The 23,041-nt window shown below is 37.9% G+C and overlaps 1 protein-coding gene across 1 annotated transcript in view; it reads left to right on the top strand.

The window, feature by feature from the left end:
- MOCOS (molybdenum cofactor sulfurase) overlaps window positions 1-23,041 on the top strand; it is a 217,655-nt gene that overhangs the window by 184,334 nt on the left and 10,280 nt on the right. The window contains exons 9-14 of the mRNA XM_039383957.1: window positions 5,014-5,176; window positions 11,227-11,308; window positions 15,459-15,583; window positions 16,189-16,294; window positions 20,155-20,281; window positions 22,503-22,607. Coding sequence (XP_039239891.1) covers window positions 5,014-5,176; window positions 11,227-11,308; window positions 15,459-15,583; window positions 16,189-16,294; window positions 20,155-20,281; window positions 22,503-22,607 — 708 coding nt within the window. The remainder of the gene's footprint in view (window positions 1-5,013; window positions 5,177-11,226; window positions 11,309-15,458; window positions 15,584-16,188; window positions 16,295-20,154; window positions 20,282-22,502; window positions 22,608-23,041) is intronic.

Genomic DNA, 23,041 nt, shown 5'->3' with positions numbered 1-23,041 from the left:
ATTGTGGAGCTAACACTAGCTGATCTGAATAATTTAAAAATAGATATTAAAGCTGAAACTACATTATGAGGCTTAATTTTCATGCCTAGAGTAATTTTTGAAGTCCGTTTTTTTTTCTGACAAAGCATCAAACACATTAGAACCAATTAAGCTAAGCACTGTCAGAGCTTGTATTGCCAAAGAGTAATAGACAATTAAATATATATACCCATACCATTGCTAACTGCAGAGTGTACCAACCTCCACTATATATATATATATACACACACACTATATATGTCTATATACATCATTACTGCAACTTCAGCCTAAACCACCTTGAAACAGGAAAAACAACCCATGCTACATGCACTGGAGTTTGAAACAAAATGTGCTAGAGAAACCTCACCGCAATTAAAGGGAAGGAAGTCCTGAAAATCATTTTGCCTTCTAAAATAATGATTATACCAGAATCTCTAGGCTTTATCTTGAAAGGACTGAATTGTATACAAAACTATTCCTTTGCCATTCGCTTAGTCATCTTTGTCATATAGACTTCACACTTATCTCCTTACTTCAATAAACTCATAAACTTCTGAAGTATTAATCACGTAACTTGTTGTTTCCTAGTCTTTGGTTGCAATCAAAGAATTGAAATTCAGTTTCATGTTTTAAATCTAAAATAACTCCAGATTCTTTGTAGTTGTTGGAAATTGAGAACAATATTTTCGATTTGATCTCCATTTTTTTCAGTTATGGGGTAACTCTAAGATGGCTGATGTGAAAAGATGAAAATAGTTTAAATACTGGGCTGTAATAAATTCATTCGTCTTGTGATACTTCGATACTTGAGATCAGAAGCTCATAAATCTGTAGGTTCAAGTGCAGGCCTCCAACTGGTATGGGGGGTCAGACCATTAGCACATGCAGTAAATAGGCTTTATTGTAACTACATGATCACTTGCATTTTCCTAAAATAATATGTGCAGTGGAAAATTCCACCTAGCCATGTGGGCAGGACCCAGCCCATCTGCCAGTGAAATCTGCCCACTGACTTGCTGGTCGCAGGACAGATGATTAGTGACAGGAGGACAAACTTGAGGAGGATGTGAGTACAAACTCCCAGCTGTTAGATCTCCTCTTTAGAGTCACATAATCTCCTCCTCTGCTAAACTCTGATTTCTCTGTTCTATTCTAAGTGATTTAGTATGAGAGGTGCTTGACCTCCAGAGAAAATGAGAGCGCAGAGTGCTTTGGCAGCTGGAAGGATGAAGCTTGGCATGAAGATCATCAGCTCACTGCAGGTCAGATAATTCCTGCAGCATTTTATAGAGTGTTCCTGGCCATGGGACAGTCTCTATTCAGTGTTGTTCCATGGGTTTTGTACACATGATGCAGGAAGCAGAGGGCAGAATATTCTAACTCAACTTCTTAAATGTGTTTTCTTTTCCCTACAATTATTTTATTAAGTGGGGAGAAGCACAGGAGTAACCTCTATCCTAGACCACCTTATTCTACTTTTCCAACACAGAAATGTGTTTTAAACATGCATTTTTAAACACGAACATCTCTCATGTCATTGAATTTTGCATAATTATATAATGCAATGTGCCTAGTGAAAGAGGTTAGGACTTTAAACATTATTAACTGTATTATTCTTGCAGGAGATTTCAGAGTACAAAAAAAATTGCATCTCAACAGAGAAGACAAATTAGCTTGTAATTTAAAATACAATGCAAATTCCTGGTGATCAGTGGATAAATTACATGTAAGACCACTAACATTTTTAAGCTTACATAATTTAAAACCTATTCAGTGATTCCTTTAATGTGTTCAAAAACTGTGCTAGCCTTCATGATGGCATTACTGTGAAAAATGGGAGAAATGCAGCCAAAAATGTTTTAAAGAAAATTCTGAAATTAAAAAAAAAAACAACCAAACTGTTTTTGCAGTGGATATTTTTATTTACAGTAAGAAAAATGGACTAAAGTGGATAGGACAATGCCAAGTGCTGTCTGTACTGTGCAATGATCCTTGCTTGTGACAGGTAGAGAACCTCATATTGAATGATGCTGGGATGCATCACCATCTGCCATGCTGGTAATGAAGGTGTATGCTAGCATCTATCAGTAAAATCATGGTCTCCCTGCTTTCTTTCTGTCCTCCCTCTTCTAATTTGTCTCAGTACTCAGAGACAGCCAGACAACTTCTGGGAATCATGTTAGAAACTATGTAATGCAGTGCTGCTCACTGCCACATATGCTAACCTGCGTCGTTTTACTTCGTAGTAAGTGTCATCACTTGCTTTACTGCACTGTATTGGTTGCCTGAATATAGGTATTCAGTGACATTTGAGTGCCCTGCCTGTCCTCCTGCTGCTGATACTAGTGGGTTGTGGATTGTCCTTGCGGCCTATGTCATATCTGCTGGGTCTTCAGCAAAGAACTCAGGCGTAATCGGAGGGAGCCAAGTTGAACCACTCTTCTCATGTGTCAGATAAAAGCAGAGCAGGCAGACTTTGTCTGAACTTCTCCATTCAGTTGCTTGTAATTATGTAACAATTCCTTCAGCCTCTTTGAAATAACAGCAGGAGACGGTCTGCACAGGTCTCAAGGCTAAGTGCTGAGAACAGACATGAGTGTGTTCTTCCATGCTCATCTCCAGTGTCAGTATTAGCAACAAACCAGCCCTGACTGTTTAGAACCATCTGCAACTCTCCATCCAAGGCAGAGCACACAGTTATTTTGTCGTCGCAACATTTTTTTATTGGGATTCTAGCAACATGTGCAATACAGGAAGTTGAAAAGTGAGGAGTACAGCACTTGACAGTGTACAGAGGACATCTGTGAGACGACAGGGACTCACTGCAGGGCACATGTGTGACTATTACTACAATGGCAAATACCCAGAGGAAGGGGAAAAATGGGCTGAGGACCTAAAGTCACGTGCTGCATCTCAGAGTGAATCATGGAGTTAGTTGCCATTATTTTGGACCTACCAGAGGTATTTTGAGTGGAAGGTGTTGATTATTTTTAAATATCGGCTACCTAGTTAGCTGGGCTTACCCTTTAATACCTGTCAGCATGTAAAAGGTAGCTGAATCTTTGATTAAAGAGAATGTTTTGTTTTGCTCATACAACTTCTTGCCTTCAGTGAAGGGTAAGCAAACACTTAAGCTATTTCCTGAATAAGACTGCTGTCCTGAAGTGGACCCAAAACAGCTGAATATTACAATAGGGAACTAGGAGCTTGTGTGTTCTTTTTCTATTTTTCTGCTTTTTTAGTTTATTCTGTTCTTTATATATTGTAAATCCTGCAAAGATCTGTTGGATCCATGGGAGGATTTATTACCAATTAGTGATCTTCTGTTTTGGAAGGGAGATTTGTTAGCAGAAAATTCTTGCAGCTCTCAGATGATCACCAGCTGTTCAAATGCATTTTGTAGTCTAATTATATAGGATAACCAAAAATACTGGTCTCTCCAAAGAATAATTTCCAGTAAGAACAAAAATCTGTTCTTCAGCTGATATTGCAGTGTTTGGGCTATGATTTCTCTCCTAAAAAGACAGAGTAAAGGTTCACATAACTTAGGTGCTGGCAGTTTGAGGTGCTTGGACGATATGGTTTCAGATGACACTGTCAGACATGAAGTTTCTCTTTATCACTGAATTTTTCATTCCTGCTTGCTTTAAAAAAACTGCCAAATAATAAGTCAAATAGGTTGATAAAACACATTTCTTCTCTTAAAATTTTTTCCATATTTTTTCTGTATTCAATATGGTTGGTAGCACTGTGACCAAATTATTTAGAGTTCAGCTTTGATGCTTTAAGTTTTCGGTCCTAGAACGCCTGCCATCAGTTTTCTCTAGTCAGGCTGTCAGTATCAAGCTACTGCTGCAGGCTTCTATAAAAACTGGAAAAGTTTATGGGATATTTTGGGTTCTGTGGAGTTCTGGATAGAGCACATGATAAACAAAAATGTGATTTTTAATTAATCTAACCAGTGCTTCCAGTCATGCTTTTCTTCAGAGCATCAGGCTGTGCTTGTCATATCTTTTACTCAATATTTTTTGCTAAAGTCTTTCATCAGCTAATTCATGGGAGCTAAGCTTTTCTACAAGAATTCAACCAAGTTCACTGTTCTCCATATTCGATATGCCTAGAAAGCATACGTGAGCTGAAGAATATGTCTAAGTGGCCAGCTTTATGTTAAAAGAATGGTATTAATAGTTTAACATTCTGGAGGAGAAAGCAGATATTATTATCACCCAAAGGCATTAATAAAATTGCTGTCTTTTTGGATTTCAAGATTACCATCTGTGTAGCATCAGAAACAGATGTCCTTTTCACAAGACAAATGTACGTGAAAGCAAGGACAATATGCTTGTATGGGCTATTGGGTGTAAAGTGTTATAGAAGTGATGGAAGCACAGATAACAAAGAAGTCAATGTATTTTGTTATAAGGGGATCTGGAGAAACTACTCCCAGCCAAACCAGAAGCTTCAGTGGTGGAGGTTTTCTAAAATAGATTCATTGATAAGTGGTTCCCATTTTATGAAAAACAAGATTTTTTAGAATTTTGAATTGCACATTTTTCTTGCTTTCTGTTTGTTTGGTTTTGCCTTAATTTATAAAACTCCTGTGAAATGTCTGTGCTTTTTAAGTTAAATGAAAATCATTGGGGGAAGAGGTCCTAAAAATGGATGAGTATAAAACTGAAAACAGTTTTCAGAGTGTTTTGGAGATTGTTTATTCTTATAGCTCTGTTAAATCAAAGTGTATGTAACAAATGAGAGTGATTTGATTTTGTTTTGTCAGCTTTGTGCAGTGATATCTTTATCTTTGATTTGCAATTAAGGTTTCTCTTATAAAAGGCCGACATTGGCTTGATCAAACTTTCCTAATTGCAAAGAGTTTCATTAAAGGAATCTTTTCCTTCTTTTTTTCTTTTTAGCATGAATCTATTAATATAGCCAATATTTTCTAAACCAACATTTTCTAAACATTTGTATCCCTTCTTGATGCTTTCCCAGGTTACAGAATGGCCAGTAGGAAATCAGGGTTTGTTGTACGACCGAAACTGGATGGTTGTAAACCAGAATGGAGTCTGTATGACTCAGAAGCAGGAGCCAAGATTGTGTCTTATAAATCCCTCGATTGATCTGAAGCAAAAAATTATGGTTATTCAGGCAGAAGGTTAGTAAACAATATTCTCTTCTTCCCTTCTTTATTGGCATGCACCCACCAAACTACTGAATGCTGTGCATACTTACTGACTTCAGGGACAAGTTCTGTGCCAGCTGTGGGCAATAAAAGCCCAAGCTGTAACATACAGCCCTAGGGGAGTTACTAAATTGTTGTAGGGGTGGGCAGAGAGTAGACAGTGATTCCCTGTGTGCAATCATAACGTGGATGCTCCAGGACGGAGAAAGGAACAGATAGATGTGAAAATTTACTGACTAGTGTCATGAAGTCCCAAAGCCTGAAGGGATTATTATTGCTGCAAAGGTAAAGGAATAGAACAGAAGTCCAACATTAAACACCCTGGCCAAAGACTTTCCCATTTTGTATCTCTCTTCCTCCTTCCATCTGTGAGTTTAGATGGGTAGAGTCCAGCAGAAGTTAGTATGAATTAAAATAAGGACCAGACATTATTTAGCTCAGTTAAATACTTGCACTAGCAGGCAAATATTTCATGATTTTTGAGCTTCTTGGGATTTATCAAAAACCTTTTTATTCCCTTCTGAGGGAAAAAAAAAAAAAAAAGAAAAGAAAAACCTATGTAAAATGTTACAGAAAGCCCTTTGCTGCTTGGGGGTGAAAATTATTTATTTTGCTAGCAATGCCATTGGCACTGAACACTGGAGCAGGTTTGTAGTCCACAAAAGTCATTATTAATGCTGTTTGCATGTGTCTGAATGGCATTCATCATTTCCCTGGGGTCTAACATTAACTCAGCATGTATATCTTAACTATTAATAATATATAAGTGCCCACATTTTCAGCAGCTAGAGCAAAACAAGGGAACCTATCTTAAGATTTTTCAACCTTTATTAGAAATCTGTATGAGTGGATCTGTAGCTACAGTCTCCTTTCTGTTTGTACCTTACAGTTGTTGTCCTCTTCAATTGTCTGAGAACTTTCTGTAGAATTAAATCTAACCAGTTGGTTCCCTTTGTCTGAAAAAGGTTTCTCGAATGTACATTTGGATACTTCCACTAATCATGTGATTTTTTTGTGTGCTTCTGATCCCAAACACAATCTACTTTCTTCTTAGGGATTCCAGACTTGCTCACTGGCGCACACAGTACTGCTTTCTACTCTTCCCTCTATAATATTTCTTTGAAAAGTTATCAGTAATTAATTTCAATTCTGTGTGGAGCACCTTGCACCTCAAATTTCTGTAGTACAGCTGCACAGACAGCCTTCTCCTATAACTTTTAAATTATCAAGTGATTAAGAATTAGTTATTTCTAGAAATTCAGTTCCCTACCATCTCCCTTTCTACACATACTTCTTTCTTGCAGACACAGTGTGATGTCTTATCAAAACTTTCTCCATTTGTCCTTCATGTTTTCAGAAGTTGATCTCTGTTAGGCCTTTTGATTGCTTCATTCTGCTCTTTTAAGTCTGTCCTTCATTTTTTCCTTGCTAGTGCTTGTTCAGACAAGTGCATATCCATTAGTATGTTCACCTGTCAATAACACCTGTACTGACATACTTCAGAGTAAGAAAGAAGTTTTCTCAGATAAAAATGACAGTCAAGGCACCCATTTCTCACTGAGATTTGCAATGTCTTGCCACAGTTAGGACCAGGGTGAAATTCGCCTTTAAATCCAACATTTTACTTTGTGTCATTTTTGGAGTTTTCACTGTCAGTCACCTTCCTTCTGATGAAAGTGAGAACCATTTCGACACAGAATTGATTGTCCAAGTCTATGGATTATTCTTCCAGCCAAAAGTAATTGGTCAGATCTCCAGTGTGATCTAACAAGAATGTCCTTGGCGTTTATTTATAGCCTGCTTAGGTGCATCCAGTGTGTAAGAGTGGAGTAATTTTATTCTTTGTATAATGATGCTAGATACCAAAATCCTAGCCCATGAGGTGGTCTGGGACCTCTTTTATAATAGTCCTGCAGGTTTTTACTCTCATGGTGTTCTTGCAACCTGCAGCATTTTTTATAATGCTTGACAGTGAGATAATGGCTCTCTTTTCCTTGGGGAGTCTATTCCAGAGCTTACTGCTCCTAAGATAGCACAGTGATGGGAGCACATACAAACCAGCAGGGTAAGACTGAGCAGATAAATCTGCAGGAAGTTGTTCCAATATTTATTTTGTTTTCTTTCCTCTTTCCAGCAGTCTAAATGTATGATTCGTTTGTCACTGTTAAATTTTTAATTTTTTATTTTATCCCTTCACATACGTGTGTCAGTGTCATATCTACCACTTAAAATCATTTCATGACAGACAAGTTTAATTTAATAAGTTGACTCTTTCCTTGAAAATCACATGTTAATCACTACTGCTTTTGTCACCACTGTCATCAGCCTGTCAGTAGTTTGTTGCTAATTTAGGACCTGAGGCTGAACACTGCATGTGAAGCTGGAGCAGTGATCCATGTGGCAGGGAACAGTAGAACTCAGTTGAGCCAGCCTGGGTGTTTTGCAGCTCAGAGCCTTTACTGGCCTGTGTCAGTGGCTAATTTTAGTTCAGATTTGTAGCACTTAGCCTGCTGACTAACAGCCACCTCCAGTCTCTTCCAGATTGGCTGCTTTGTGAGTTATTTCTCCCATGGAATGCCTCCCACCCAAACTGCCTTTCCTCAGCTACAGCAGCATGCATCTTTCCAAGATGAGTTTTGTTTCCTCCATCTCTCCTCCCCCTGCCCTCACAGTCCCCATGCAGAGTTTCTCTGTTCTTCTCATTTACTGAATCCCCTTACTCCAGCGAATGTGAAAACCCAGAGGCTCCCAGCTGACTGGGTGACAACTGCAGCCAAGCCAGCTGCCTCCCTCCTGCTCCTCTGCAAGGCGGCTGTAATGACTCTGTTTTCTCTGCCAGTTTCGCTGCTGTCATCTGCGCTTTTCTCACTGTGCGAGCAGGCTCTGGCACAGATCTCCATCTAGAGCATGCTTTGCTGTCTGGAGGTGTCTCTCTCCAACAGTGAGAGCCTTAGGCAACTGTGCTGCTGGAATAGGTGCCTCTGGTAAGTGCCTAAAGACAAGTGGGGCAAATCCCATGTAGCCGGGGCCTTTTTTAAACACATTTTGCTGTTACACTGTTAGATTATGGTGAAGACTTTATCTGTGCCACTTTTAAAACATAATGAGTCTGTTCTCTCTCCCCCTCCAGGCACATGCTTTCCTCTTCCTCTAGAAATTTTCATTAGTGGAAAATTTGTTTATGGTTATCTTATTTCAATATGGTTTAATATTCTCTGTCTTCTCTGTCCAAGAAAATAAAATTGTCAGCATGATTTAGTGTGACAGTAACTACTTTAATACCTTTTGCTGAATCCTCTATGTGCTGAGACACCATTTCAGGTTCTTTCTTTAACCCTTGCATGTTGGGCGTCGGTGTAGCTCATCTGACAAGGAGACTTGGATGAGCAGCCTGGCTGTCTAACTGGCCCACTGTGCAATCCTGCCACCACTGTGAGTAGCAAGAACAGCAGAGTGAGGCTCTACACAAGGCCAAAACTGCCTGGAGGCTTAGGATCTTTCCCTGGCATGCCTGCAAAACTACTTGGCTCGCATGGCAGCTGGGGAACTCCCTGATCCCTGGGAAGAGGGTGAGAGCACAGAGAGAGAAAGGGCTTGCACCTAGTCTCTCACTGGCTGTACTTTTCTTCAGCGGAGAGAGTGAGATTTTAGTTTTGAGAAACTGCATTTGTTAATTTCGTAAGACTTATTTTCTTAGGTTATGTGGTTCTTAACAGTCATTTCCTATTTTTTTATGTGAAGAGTGTAACAAACCCTTGCTGCAACAGAACCCATTTAGAGAAAATCAGTGTACCTAACTCTAAGTCAGCCCCTGTGGAGAAAAACAACTTCTTGTATCTCAACTGAAGTTGTTAGTGGTTAGCTCCCAGCAACTTAAAGGTGGCCAGAAAAGTGCCTTTATTTCCAGAAGTCGTATTACTTGAGTGGGAATCAAGGGAAATCTTCTTGTCCTGCTCCATCAAAAACATGGGGGCACAAATTACACTGGGTTTCTTCTTGACCTACGCAAAAGTCAGCCAAACAGAATTTGACTGAGCATGCATTACTGTAAAAGATTAATTTCTCTCTTTCCATTTTAGCTGACAATCAGCATTACTCTGGCGTGTTGGGCCTTAGTTTGCCACTGCATAGTGGGAGAAATTTTGAGTGTTGAGGAGGCTCTTTACAATATTGAAGTAGAAAGATGCTAGCAAAACTGAGCAACTAATTACACTTTGTGGAGTTTATTGTGCCTTCAAATAGTCGTGTGTTACTGCCAATAAAAACAATGGGAATTAAGTGCATACACTGATGAAAGAATATACATGAATAGTTTATATCTCAGTCTATTGAAATAACACACTTCTAATGTTTCTCATTGACTGAAAATAGGAGCTGTAAAGATAAGAATATTTTTTGTATTAATACTGTGAGCACATCTGTGAATTTTATTATCAAGCAAATGACCATGGAGAATGACAGCTTTTACATTTTACTAACTGGCAATATTCTACTTTATTTTTTTGCCTTAAGATAGAATAAAATTGTAATTAACAATGTTTAACTGACCTAAACATCACTGTAAAATGTGTACTGTTCAATAAAAATGTAACACACTTGCTGGTGTATGAAAACAGGTCTTTTTAAAGCCCTGAAGTTCTATTTTAAGAAATTTTGTGAGTATGCCTTTCTTAGAAACTACTTTTAAAAGATATAACAGCTAAGGGTGCATACAGGATGGAACCTTTCAAACTCATCTTTTCCAGTTTGAATGGGATTAGAATCATTTGAAAGGAATAATAATGTTTAATTGTTTCAAAGTCCAAGAGCATTAATTCTAGTCAATAAAATAATAACATTGGCATCTTTTTCAGGTTGTTGCAGGCTAGTTCAAAGCATTTATTACATGTATTATTTTCTAGAGTGAACCTAACTTTTCCCCCTCTGTCTTCACTTATGAAGTATACTATCATTAACTAAAGAAGTAGATTGCTTTCTCTTTTGCAAAACATGCATGGTACAAAGCTGATAGTTGTGTTATAGTGAATCTGAACTATGTTTCATTACTCTTCAGAAGAAAATAAAACAACTTGATTTCACAAAATTGCAGAGCTGGTAGGGCTTGATTCTTATTTGTTTTACAATAGTGTAAACAGGAAGAAGTAAGTAAAATCAAAACATGCTGTTATAATGCTGGAAAATGGGGATCAGAGTCTTTGCTGGTATATGTTGCAGTATAATGGAAAAGCTGGATTCATTGCAGCCACACAGTAAAACCCTTTGTTCTTTATTTAAGATTATTGTTTTCAATTAACAGAGAGAAAAATAGTACAGTTTTTCTTTTTGCTTCTACAGTACCCTTTCCATCTCTTTGGCTCATTTTGTTCAAGATAAGAAAAATATGGAAGAAGTTGTTAATGTAGACCATTACTAGGGATTTCTCAGCTGGTTTAAACTTGGAGATAAATAGATTGGAATAATTCTCTAATTAGCAGTTTCCATACATTTTGTTTTTAAATTATTGTAGTTTTATGGCACGTTATATTTCTTTCCTTGAACAGACGGTGCTGCTTTTTTCTCTTCCCCCTTCCTCCATCTTTCATCTTTCAGATCACTCAATCCCACTACTCCAAAAAACCCCCAACCCATCAGTGTTTAATGTAATCTCCTGACTTGCTAGAGGGTCCAAAACAGTGAAAACTCATCCTTTCAACAGAATCTGTAGCTGAGGTAGTAATTCTGTGCCAGTTTTGTTGCCAGAGATAAACAGAGAATGAATTTACTCAAAGCTGAAATTGTATATTCCTTAATATGCTTTGAGTACCAAGGTCGTCTGCAGCCTTTACACTTTGCTTTATCATTTGGAGCCACCTGCAGGCAGAGAATATAATTCTGGCAAAAAAAAAAAAAAAAAAGATTTTTTGATTTGCTGTTTGTGAGGCTGCTGTGATTGTGAGCAGGGACAAAAATAAGAATTTTTTTCATGACCCTACAAGTTTTCATAAAAGTTTTATTTAAATATGATTTGTTCTCTGCCCGTCTAGGCATGGACCCAGTATCTGTATCACTAGAAGACAATACTGAAAAAGAGGCTGTGGTTTGTGAGAGTAAAGTCTGTTCACACAGGTGAGTGAGAACAGAGAGGTATTGAAGCTGAAAATCACTGTAGTGACACTCAGGATATGAACAGATGAACACACAGAGGCAGAAGTCCTTAAAAAAGAGGCAGGGAAGTGGAAAGCAATGAATGTCTTAGTGGACTATGAGAAGACATTTAAACAGGTAATTTGGCATGCCCAGCATGTCTGATAGAAAACAGTGAAAAATATTAAAAATGGAAAAGGGGAAGAAGGATGGTACAATAAACTGACTTAGTACTCACTTGAATGAGGGAAATCTTTTTTTTTTTCACTTGCTCCAAGCATGAGAAAAGGAGGTGTCCCCAGTTACTTCCAAATGCCAACTGAGGGCCTCAGCAGGACTTGAATTCAGTTCCCTCGTTCAGTAGTAATGATGTTGGCAACTTTGCCCATTTCATTCTACATGGATTCAGAGTTGCTAGAACCTTCTGAAGTTATAAACAACTTTCCATATTTACAACCCTTTTTAATTTTTTTTGACCACCCATATTGATCAGTGTTCCCTTAACAATCCTGGGATGATTGCAGATGTGTATGTTAGATAACAATTCTATTCAAGAGACATAGCACTGCACTGAAATACAGCATTATGAATAAATTTATTTCCTACCGGTGAACTTAAGTGTTTATCCATCACATTTTGTAAGAACTTCCCCCGATCTCATTACGTTTTCTGAGTGGCAGTGTATCAAGTGCCCTCCTAAAGTACATTTGCATTATCTACTATGTTTCTTTTCAACGAGCCTCTTGGTAACTCAAACTAAAAGAGCCACTTAAAGATTTATGTCTTCCTTTAACCAAGATATACTAATTCTTTCTAACCCTCTACATTTGCTTCTCTGAGAGTAACACATAAACAAACCAGCAGAAGACCTGGCATTTTCCCCATGGAGCCATGCAGAAAATTATCTTCTCCTTCTTTTCTACTAACTATTCAGATGATAAAGAGGATCTTTTTCTCAGAAATGTATTTTCCTCAGGTAGTGGAATTCACCCAAGAGTCATTTGTTTTAACCATCTGTCCCACTTCCCTTAGTGTTGACTCATCCCTAGCCTCCCCATGGTAAGCCCATCTATTACTGGCTGTAAAATAGCCTAGGTTCTCTCTCTCTTTGTGTGCATAAAATTTGCTGCCATACTATTTATTGTAGCTTCTATTTCATGTAACTGACTGTGTCATTTTTATTGTATCAAATTGGAAATTTTCATGGAAAACTGCTTAGAGTTCTGAAGAGGAAGAAAAGGACAGAGTGATAAAGAAAGTGGATATACAAGGCAAATTGCAGAGACTGGACTATGATTAGCAAATAAATAAACAAACAGGAAGTAAGGGAGAATGAGTGGACAACATTGATGAGGCTCTGAAACTCCTCAAAGATCCAACAGTACTTAGTGCCAGGTTCCAGTGTTTCAGCAGGGGAGCCTCCAGGGCCAAAAAAAATGAGAAAAGCAGTGCTTTGCAGTAGGACAAGAGGTGATTTGTGATCTGGGGTCTTTTCTGCAAAGTGTCTGAGGTGAGTAGTGGGACTAAAAGTCTTTGTTAAAAGGCTTCTATTCAAAAGCAACCCCTAGTGAGGGCATTTTCCATTTTTTAATTCTACACTCTGACGCTATGATGTCATCTGGTTCTGTAAGCTTACTCTGAGTTTAGATTGAGATACCTGAGAAAAGTACGTGATGTAGAATCTGCAAGCAGTCCTGTGAGGAAGTGTAATTTTACAGCAGCCACTAATGTTTAATGAGCCCAGATTTCCCTTCTGAAGCAGTTCATCAGTGTTACTCTCAGCAGGGGTTGTCCATCAGCAGGTGATACATCAGAGGGACATGGCTTTCTGGTGTAATATCTAACAGTGGACAGATGCAAGTAGAAGCTAGTGTTTTTATGGTTATTGATGCTGCAGAAACCCTAAATGCTCAAGGTTACTGCTCTACTGAAATAGTTACACAACCCTCTCTGACAGGCTGGAATATCAAAGAGATAGGGAAGGGTATGAGCGGTAGAAGAAGACAAAGGTGTAGTTAAGAACAAGGTGAACTGAGCCCGTTGTGTGTATTATATCCCTTGGGATCAATATTCAGACTTCATCCGTCCTTGTTTCTTGTTCTGTAAATTACCCTGCTAGAGGGACCAGTTGTAACGCATTGAAACTAAATGACATAATAGAAAGATGAGTGGGGAACTCAAGGCAAAGAGCAAGTAAAATCTGAGAGAAATAGGCCCTCCTTTATAAATTGCCTGACATGTGCCAAATGAAATGTAATGCTGACAGATGTAAAGTTATACTCTGCAAAATAAACACAAGCGGAAAACAAGTAGAATTGAGCTACAACAGAATGACTTAGACCTTGAAGAGATGATGGTACATGCTCAAAAAATGGTCTGACAATAAGGGAAAGCAATTTGAAAACACAGGAGTCTTGGGATACAGAAATTACACAGTGACATTTGATGAAAAACCAAGAATGGTGTGAGTCTAACTCAACCACAGTGACTCAAAATAGTAAGTATACAAATAGAAAGCAAAATTATGTTCCTGATTTATACAGTATTAATCCTCAACAGGCTACTAGGGGCAATTGGCTCAGGGGATATTTTAAACACCCCTAGCACCTCTGTTAGGGTGGGAAAAAATATTTGGGGATTTTTTTCCACTTGTGCTGTTACCATGGAACATTCATGTCTTCACATTAGCAACCTTCTCCCTAGCACAGTGACTGGCAAGGACACAAGAACCACTCAATTCAGACTGTGAAATCTCATATGAACATTCGCCTTTTGGCCTCTTTCTTGACACAGTCCCTATATCTCATAGTATCAGAGTACCATTTCCATTCTAGGACATCACTGGCTAGATGCAGCTGTGGTTGACATCTGTCCAGTATCAGAGTGGGGAGAGGAATACAAAGCTACACCATAATTCAAAATTCAGAACAAGTTCTGAAGAGATACCTGATCCCTGCAGGATTATAAAATCTCTTTGATTTCACTTGTGCTGGCTTTCTACCATTGTAATTCAGTTGAACCCTACAAAGCATTTTGTAAAGCCAAGCTACTTCCTCTCTCAATCCTGGGCTTAGCATCTTTTGCTGTGAGTAGCTGTTTACTTGTTTCACAGAGCAGATGGTCTCCATGCAGATTAACTTCTTTGGCTGGATAGGACAACAAGGTGAGCATAGGACCACAGCTACTTCTCTTTCCTTGCTACAAGCTTCCTCCCTAGATCAGCATTAGAATTTGCATTCCTCTTACCTGCCTATGCAATTTTAAAGTTCAGTATCAGTCAAACCTCCTTTTGTAGTCAGTAGAGAGAGCTGAACACTCCCACAGTGAGTCATCCCATCCTGAGATCTAATATAAATGGGAACTACTTACTTCTTTCCATTATCCGTGGGAGGAACCCAGACAACTGACTTAAACTAGATGCCTGAATTTTGGAAGATTGACAGTAAGTTTACTCAGGGCTAAGGAATCTAATGTCAAATAGGATCACTTCCCAATGTCTGATCCGTGGCCTCCTTGGACTGAGAGAGGTGATCTCAAAATCCCTCTAGGAAAGTTTGCATCCAGATAAAGAAGGCAATTTTGTTGCTAGCTTGCATAACTCACTAAGCATTTTACAAGTAATGTAAATCATCTTTAGACAGAGAAACACATGGGCTCTGTAAGTGGAGCCATGTTTTAGAGTGGAATGTCTGTACTGGCATGAATTAAATTAGGGAAGTGACATCATTGTACCTGATGTGATCATTAAAAATTACATACAGAGGGACAATCTTAAATTCACCTCAGATCACTCCTCTCTGTTTTAGTAAAAAGCACAGACTAGAGTGTGACTTTTTCATAGCACTGTATTGTAATGTTGTTATAGGGGCTACCACTTCCTCTACTTCAGAGTCAGTGTCTTGTACTTTATCATTATTTAATCCTTTATTCCATAGTAATTTTCTGTATAAAGCTAAATTAGATCTCGTGAATGTTAACTTCAAGAGTAACTTCACATCAGACACTCATCAGACCATATGGATTCTGTATTTTGTATTGAAAGAAGTGGAATAAACATCTTTTCAATTTGCCTTCTGTTTTACAAATTAATGTTTGGGCAATCCAATTTGAAGTTCCCCTTTTCTTATGATAGGGTAAAAACATATGACTGTGGAGAAAGAATTGCTGGCTGGTTCTCTAGGTTTCTTGGTCGTCCATGTCACTTGATAAGACAAAGTTCAGACATGAAAAGCAAGTCACATCAGAAAAATACAAAAGGTATGTTGTCATTCTTAAAAATATTTGTGATTCCTCATGCAAACATCAGGCTCATGGACTTCCTACTGAGTATATAACTACCTTGATAAAGGCTGAAAGAGTCATCCACTTTTGATCTAGTAGGCACATTTATACCAAAACTGACTTTTTGCTGCCCTTCTACTTCTTAAATTTGGTGAAAATGTACAGATACACCAGTCTGGGGGCAGTGGGGGTAGTAATCATCATGACCATGATTTTGTCTGGAAACTCAATGATCATTTTGAAAAGTGATCATGAAAAATCTAAGAATCAAGTAATTTTTGGAGAGACTAAATTTTGTTATAAAAATAATTGAAAGACAATTGAAATGAAAGAGCATCGAAAATACATAGATATTGCTCTTGTAAGTTGTTTTACAAATTTGGTAAAATCTCAGCTCTGTGTCAGTTTCTAAATATATTGCATCATTATCATTTACAGGTTTGAGGAGATTCTTGGAGTATTTCCTTAGTATCTGGAACCAATGAATAAATTTTTAATGAGAATAAGTAAGGTCAAAGGAAAGATGGGGTGAAGTTACTAATTTTAATGGTCATTTTAGAATGTTGGATTGATTTTTTTAGGTCTGTCATCTGCTAAAAACATCTCACTCTCTCTCGTGAATGAAGCACAATACCTCCTGATAAACGTGGCAAGCATTCTGCAGCTGAAAGAACACATTTCTGCAAGGTAACAACCTTCTGTCTCCAAATATCTCTTAGTGATGTAGGATTCCAGAATCTTTTCATAAGATGCCAATATAGCTGTTTTATGTGGAAATTTATGAATAGTTACATTTCAGTGGTCAACAAATATACAGCTACGAAAATTCTATAATTACTAACTCTTCTATGACTTCTGAAAATTTGGATTAAATCCATGAACATAATCTGTCTACCAGTCATCTTTAAGAAAACTTTAATGGCATTTTTGTCAAATGATTTGGTGGCAAGAGATTATTTGGAACCAACCAGTTTCTATTTGTCAGAAGAACAAGGATAAATAGGTTTTCTCAGCATAAAAAAACTGGCAGGTAAAAATACAAGATCTTACTACTGGCTAAATTATTTCTTTCCTATGGGAACGATTAGGATTTAGAGTAAACATGCACAACAGAAATACTTTAAAACTACTTTCAGGACTGGAATAATTTAATTTCTTAATTGAATTTGATATTACTTATACAAAAGCAGGAGACAGAAGCAGCAAATGAAACACTGTCAGCCCACAGTTGAAAGACAGCAAACCCATTACCAACCAAATTTTCAAACAATGACAATAGGAAATTGTTGTTTCTTGAATATAACTAAGACAGGTTCAAATTCCACAGAAAATCTTCCCTCAAGGCCTCTATCATAGCTGTGCATCCCACAGCCTCGGAATTTGTCTGTGAGCCCTCTTTTCCTGTCTCACAAAACTTCCCTGCCTCTTCTTGGAGCCATCCTACCTCCTCTTAGTCACCCACCAAACATGCCCCCTGCATTGAAGTTTCTGCTATGAAAGAAAAGGAATATTTGTAGGAGGATGTGTGCGTATCTTCAGTATCTTCACTGACTGAATGAAGCATCAATACAGACCACTGGAGGTCTGAGGGTTTTCCTACTTTGGGAGAAGACAGTTGGACAGTTTTAGAATATTGTGGGGAAAAATGTATGGGAAAGGTTTGAATCTGTCCATCTCTCAGCATTTTGACTACCCTTGCTCAGTGAGAGTTACTGCCTTCTTTTAACTCTTTTTAACTCTTGACTGGCTGGGTTACACCTACTTGCGAGGACACTTCTTACGGTCATACCTTACTCAGACTGGACTTTTACCATTGTGAGACTCAGTGAGGAACCTTCCAGATGTGGGATTTGAGTGCAAAGATGAAGAGTAAGGAACAGCGAGTGAGGACGAAGGAGTACAAGGAACTTCGGTAAAACATGCAATGTCAGATGATCCACTGATTTTACACCTAATATCTTCCAGTACCACTAGGCTTGTAATCTCCTTTTCTTCAAAGGACACTCCAGATGTGACTAGAGCTGCCATAGTGACTGAGATGCATCTTGCTTCCTGCTCTGCAGCAGAAGTTGGAAATCTCCTGCCTCTTTTGCCATTCTCAGGGTGCTGGAGAAATGAATTCAGATATGCAGCATCCTCATTCTGCAACTGCTATTAAATCATAATGTATAAGCTTTCCAAATACTGAACTGGGCAATGTATTTTCAAGAATCTGCACATATGGGTCTGCATTAAAAGTTAGAGGTTTTGTGGAAAGTATTATTTAGCTTCTCAGCATGTGGGTTTGTTTTTGTTCATTGGAAAGTTGCTAATTTTTGTAAAACCATTTCAATTTCCAAATAAGTTTTCATAATTTCTCTTTGTATCTTCCATAAGTAAAAATGAATCTTCCAGTTTGCACTTGGATCTTGAGAGGTGACCTAAAACAGAAACAGCAATTCAATTAAAAATTAGAACGTATCATACTGTTGGAGAGTTACATGTACATGCAGACAGTAGTCTCTCTGGTGTTTCATTTACTGATTGCTTCCATGAAAATCCCCATGGCCTGGCCTAATGCTCAAATGTTCTTGTTAGAAGATATACATATTTATTTTAAAGTTTGCCTGTTAAATATAGCTAGTGCATTCTTCATTGCAGAGCCCATTGCCGTGAAAAGTCCAAGGTACTTAGACTGACTTCAGCAAATTGCACTGATTTTCAAAGCATATCCTTGTTGAGATCTGAAGGACGAAGGTGCCTGTCACTGCATCCAACTAATGCCTACTTTGAGGGAGAAGAAATAATGGGAATTTACTCAGATACATGTTGCTGAGTAATTGTAAGCAGTTCTGAGGGGTGGAGGTAGGTGCAAGAGAGGTGAGGTATTCTGGCAGTGAACCTGAGCAGGTTGAAGGCAGCGAGACTAAGAATAGGGGCATTGCAGTCTTTGAGTTCAGCAGCAGGGGATAAATTAGAAGTTAGAAGCAATTTTCATCGGCTGGCTTAGGACACTGTAGGCCCAGCTCTGAGGTTACTGGGGCTTTTGATGACCACACTAATACAGGCTGGAGTGGCAGGCACTTATATTTTAAAAAATACATTCAAAACTAGAGGCTAGATAACAACCAAGCTCCAAGAGCCCACAGCAAAACCAGGAAGCACAGCAGCATAACTGAACGTAGTAACTGCTATCGTTTGTATGAGGACTGGCATAATCTACACCTGCTGTTGGCTTCCACTTCCTGCTGTTATTATGGATTGTGTCTCAACCGTGGGATTACTTGTGGCAGAGGGAAAACCTGTAGCCCTTCATCTTTCCATCCTACCTTCCACACTTCTAGAGCCCTTGTGAACAGCAGAGGCTTGGTGGGGCTGGGCTTCTGTGGTTTGACTAAGTCTGCACAGGCAGTTTATCCTTATGCACTTTTGTCTCCTAAAGATCATCCAAACTATTTGAAATAAAACCCAGCTCTTTTTTCACCTTACATGCCATTTCTACCAAGACTGTTATTTTCCCTCTTATTTTGATTTTGCATGTTATTCCTCATTTTAATGTATGTCCTTACTATTTCTTTTTTTTGGGGGGAGGGGAACAGAAACTTCTCTCTTCGTTACTTGTCCAGGTTTCTGCCTCTGCTTTAGGGTGTCATATCCAAAAGTTGTCAAACTACAGCTGATGGGGTATCAAAAATTGTTCATGTCCTTAATACATAATGCAAAAAGAAATGTTCTACTCCACTAACAATGGCATTGAGAGAACTCTCTTGCAAATTTTAGGGCTGTCTTTTTTCCCTGGTACTGGTCAAATTCTCCTGTAGAAGAAAAATGAATGACAATTCAAAGATGCAGCCAGATTTCTGATATTTTTATGCAGTCCTCTGCTCTGTCTGTCTCATATATGTTCTCCACACTGACACAAATCAACACTCTGGCAGTTCAAATGCTTGTAAAGAGGCAGAAATATCACCACACAGAGATTAATTTTTTTTTTTAAACATCTATCCTTTGGTGCAATATGCTGCATCCCAAAGGCAAATAATAATAATAATAATAATATGCGGGATATATTCTGTCATAAAATGACTTTACTGGCCTTTTTTACCTTCAGCAATTGCTGGGTTTGTTCCTTTTGCCATTGCAGCATGTGCAGAATAAATTTCTATTTGCCTTCTATTCTAGAAGCTTCTATTTCTAGGAACAATTAACAAGTCAAATGATTGCTAACTCAAAAGATCTTTTCATTTGTTACCATTATCCTTACATATGAGAATTAATAAGGAATTTTCTCATAAGCATTGTTCACAGTCACCTGTCTATATGCTTTCATACCTGCAGTTCCAGGTTACACCTCTGAAAAAGCCACCTAGAGGGTTACATATCATAGATCAAAGATTAAAAGTTATAGTTAAACACCTTGTGCCATTTCCATAGCCTTTGTAATAAAACAGGCCAGATTATTCTGGAGAAGTGTTTACTTAATCGTATGAGGCACTTCATCCTTACAACACATCTATACAGAAATAGTTAACAGATCTTATTTTTTCTTTGTCAACTCTATGAGACAGATTGGAAAAGCCATTGGAAATAGAGGAATTAATCCAGCGCTTCCGTGCCAACATTGTCGTCAGTGCACCAGAGTCCTTTGAGGAAGAAGAGTGGGCTGAAATTTCAATAGGTGCCCTGCAATTCCAGGTGTGAACTTTTTTCTCTTGTCCTTGTCCCAGTCTATCACAAAGTATTTTGACCCCTGGAGACAGACTAAGTTTTGCAAGGCTTTGACTGAAACATGGGCAGCATGGGTTGTGCAGATGAAATTTATGAAGTGTGTGAAAAAAAAACAACTAACGTGATGCGACCTGTGACAAACATAATTCAATACAATTGAGAGATTTTGACATATTTCTCCACTCCTTTTTTTTTAAATTTCATAATTCATAACATTTCCCACCTCTGTCCATCTAAACTGAATAATAATCACTATTTTGAGGTAGAGTTTGCAAATAGTTAGCCAGCATGTCATGAGAGAATACTGGTTGCTGCTAAGCACAGTAGTCCAAATGCAGCCTCAAGCACATCAAGCAACTTATTGCCAAAAGACTGGACATGAATTCAAGTGAACACTCGTGGTCTATTGCCCTCTGTTGTATACATCTTGCCTTAAGCCCCATTAAAAGAATGTTTCTAATTCTAACCTGGTAGGGTTTTTTGGCATGTTGTACTTTATATTATATCTAACAACACAATGTGCTTTGTACTGTGAGGAAAATGCTGAAGAGTCAGACTTGTTTGCAAATGCATTCTCTTCAGAAAACCTTTTAACAAAAAATCTGTAGAAGCTACACTGAAACTTAAGGGAATGATGTACACATGTATTACATATTCTGTTGAATTTGTCTGGCCATGAGATGTGAAATGTGTATTTGAAGAGTCATTGCCCAAAATTAAAGAAGTGGTTTATTCATTGTTTTCTTAGAGATGATAATTAAGGTGTGAATTACAGAAGTGCCAAGGTCAAATCTAGAAGCTATGATACACATCACTCCTATTTATTTCTGATCAGCATACTGTAAGAAATTTTTTGAGCAGGGGTGGAAAGCATGGCTGATCTGCTCTCTTTTTATGTGTACTTTGATCAGTAAGCTGTAAGATGAGTTACAGAATATTGAGGAAAAATTCCTATAAGTAGGAGTATAGCTTGTTAGAGGCTAGAGTTACACTAGGGAGCTCTGCTGAGGATCCTGTTGAGAAGTTACTGTAAAACTGCAAAATAAAAAGGCATTCCTGTTTCTGGCATTGATACACTTCAAGAACACAAGCCAAAAATAGAAAGGCTTATGGAACTTGTATTGTCTTTTCCTGTCTCTGCTAGGTCCTTGTTTAGATACTTATGTAGTAGCAGTAGAAATTATGCTAATGCTCCTTGATGTGAGGAAAATGGTAAAGAAGCTGTTGAACAAAGCAAAGCAGGGAAAAATATTTCCTTCTCTGCCTTGTTGCTCTTTTAATTAAAAAAATAAGTCTGTGGAAAATAATTTTCTGAAAAAAAGCTGATGTACGGTTTTGATGATTACACTGAAGAGTTGTACAAGCAGTTCTAGATGCATCTCAAAAAACCGAAGTATCTTATTTACCTTATTTGAAATTTATGACACATTTTACAAAAATAGAATCTGTATACTAGAATACTGTAAGAGTTTCTATAATGTACAGCTTTGCTAAAATTAGGAATGCAATGTTAAGTGAAAGTGCAATATGTCTTCCTTCTTCATTTTAATGCCTTATTAAGAAATTTGTTGCAGGTTTCCTTTTTTTTTAACCCTAAAAGCATATCTTAGTTCAAACAACAATCAGCTTTAAGAATGATTACATATGGATGCTAACACCACATGTAATACATGATGGAGGATCAATCCATTATTGCTTCTGTTTATGTAAACTGATGAAAATTCACATTTTACATTCTGATTGTCTACAAGCACCATGCATATAAGAAAGATATTGTGCATCTTGGCTGCACTAAAACAGTCCCAAGAAAATCCTGAGGCACTAGCTTAATATTGTATTCAGTTGTCCTTTGGATGAACAGCCCTGGAGATGAAGGGAAGCCATCAGGAAATACAAACATGTAAATGTCTAGTATTTCTCAGATTCTGTCTCTGGGAAAGTTTTCCTTAAAAAAAGAAAAAAGTCAATTAAAAATTCAGTGAGATTTTTGCAAGTAGACCCTTTGAAAATGTGCCTACTACCTTACATGAACAGGCCTGACCTTTTACATAATGAAAGCATAAAAAGCCCACAGGACAGGTATGCAAAAGGTATGCATTTAAGATATTGTGATGGTCAGAAGCTTGTACTGTTCAATGTCGTACTGCTTTGATATACAACCATGAACTTTCTTTAACAAAAATTTCAGGTTGTGGGTCCATGTAGCAGATGTCAAATAATATGCATTGATCAACAGTCTGGGGAACGAAACAAAGAAATTCTGCAGTCTCTGTCTGCTGCCAGAGGCAGAAAGGTCAGTACAGTACTTCAAAATGGCTGAAATGAAAGATGTAGTGACTTTATGGCATGCGTAATGAAATATCTGCTGAGAGAATATTCACAGTTAAGTTGTTGTGCTAATGGCTACCGTTTGTTTTTTCTGTAAAAAGAGGATGCACTTACAACCCAAATATGACCTGGTTTATTTCCATAAAATACTCACACATTTTTATTCAGAAAGGGACTATTAATATGCATTATTTTTAACTGTGCTTGTTTTATTCAGCATGTACCTCCTTACAACGTGTTTATTTTGGTCTTAAAAACACAAGCTGATGCACTGATATCTTCTAAGAAAAGAAATATGCAGAAAAATCTGAAAGTGTTTGAAATTATACAGTTGGCTTGTAAGGCTAAACTTTATTCTTACCATGAGAAACAAGTTAACAGGAAAAACAGAGCAGATAT

This window comes from Pipra filicauda, unplaced genomic scaffold, assembly GCF_003945595.2.
Source record: "Pipra filicauda isolate LSUMZ 115617 unplaced genomic scaffold, ASM394559v2 scaffold331_size1881853_pilon, whole genome shotgun sequence".
In the NCBI taxonomy this organism is placed as follows: Eukaryota; Metazoa; Chordata; class Aves; order Passeriformes; family Pipridae; genus Pipra; species Pipra filicauda.
Note: the sequence above shows the minus strand (reverse complement) of the source record. Positions and strands in the feature narration are given on the sequence as shown.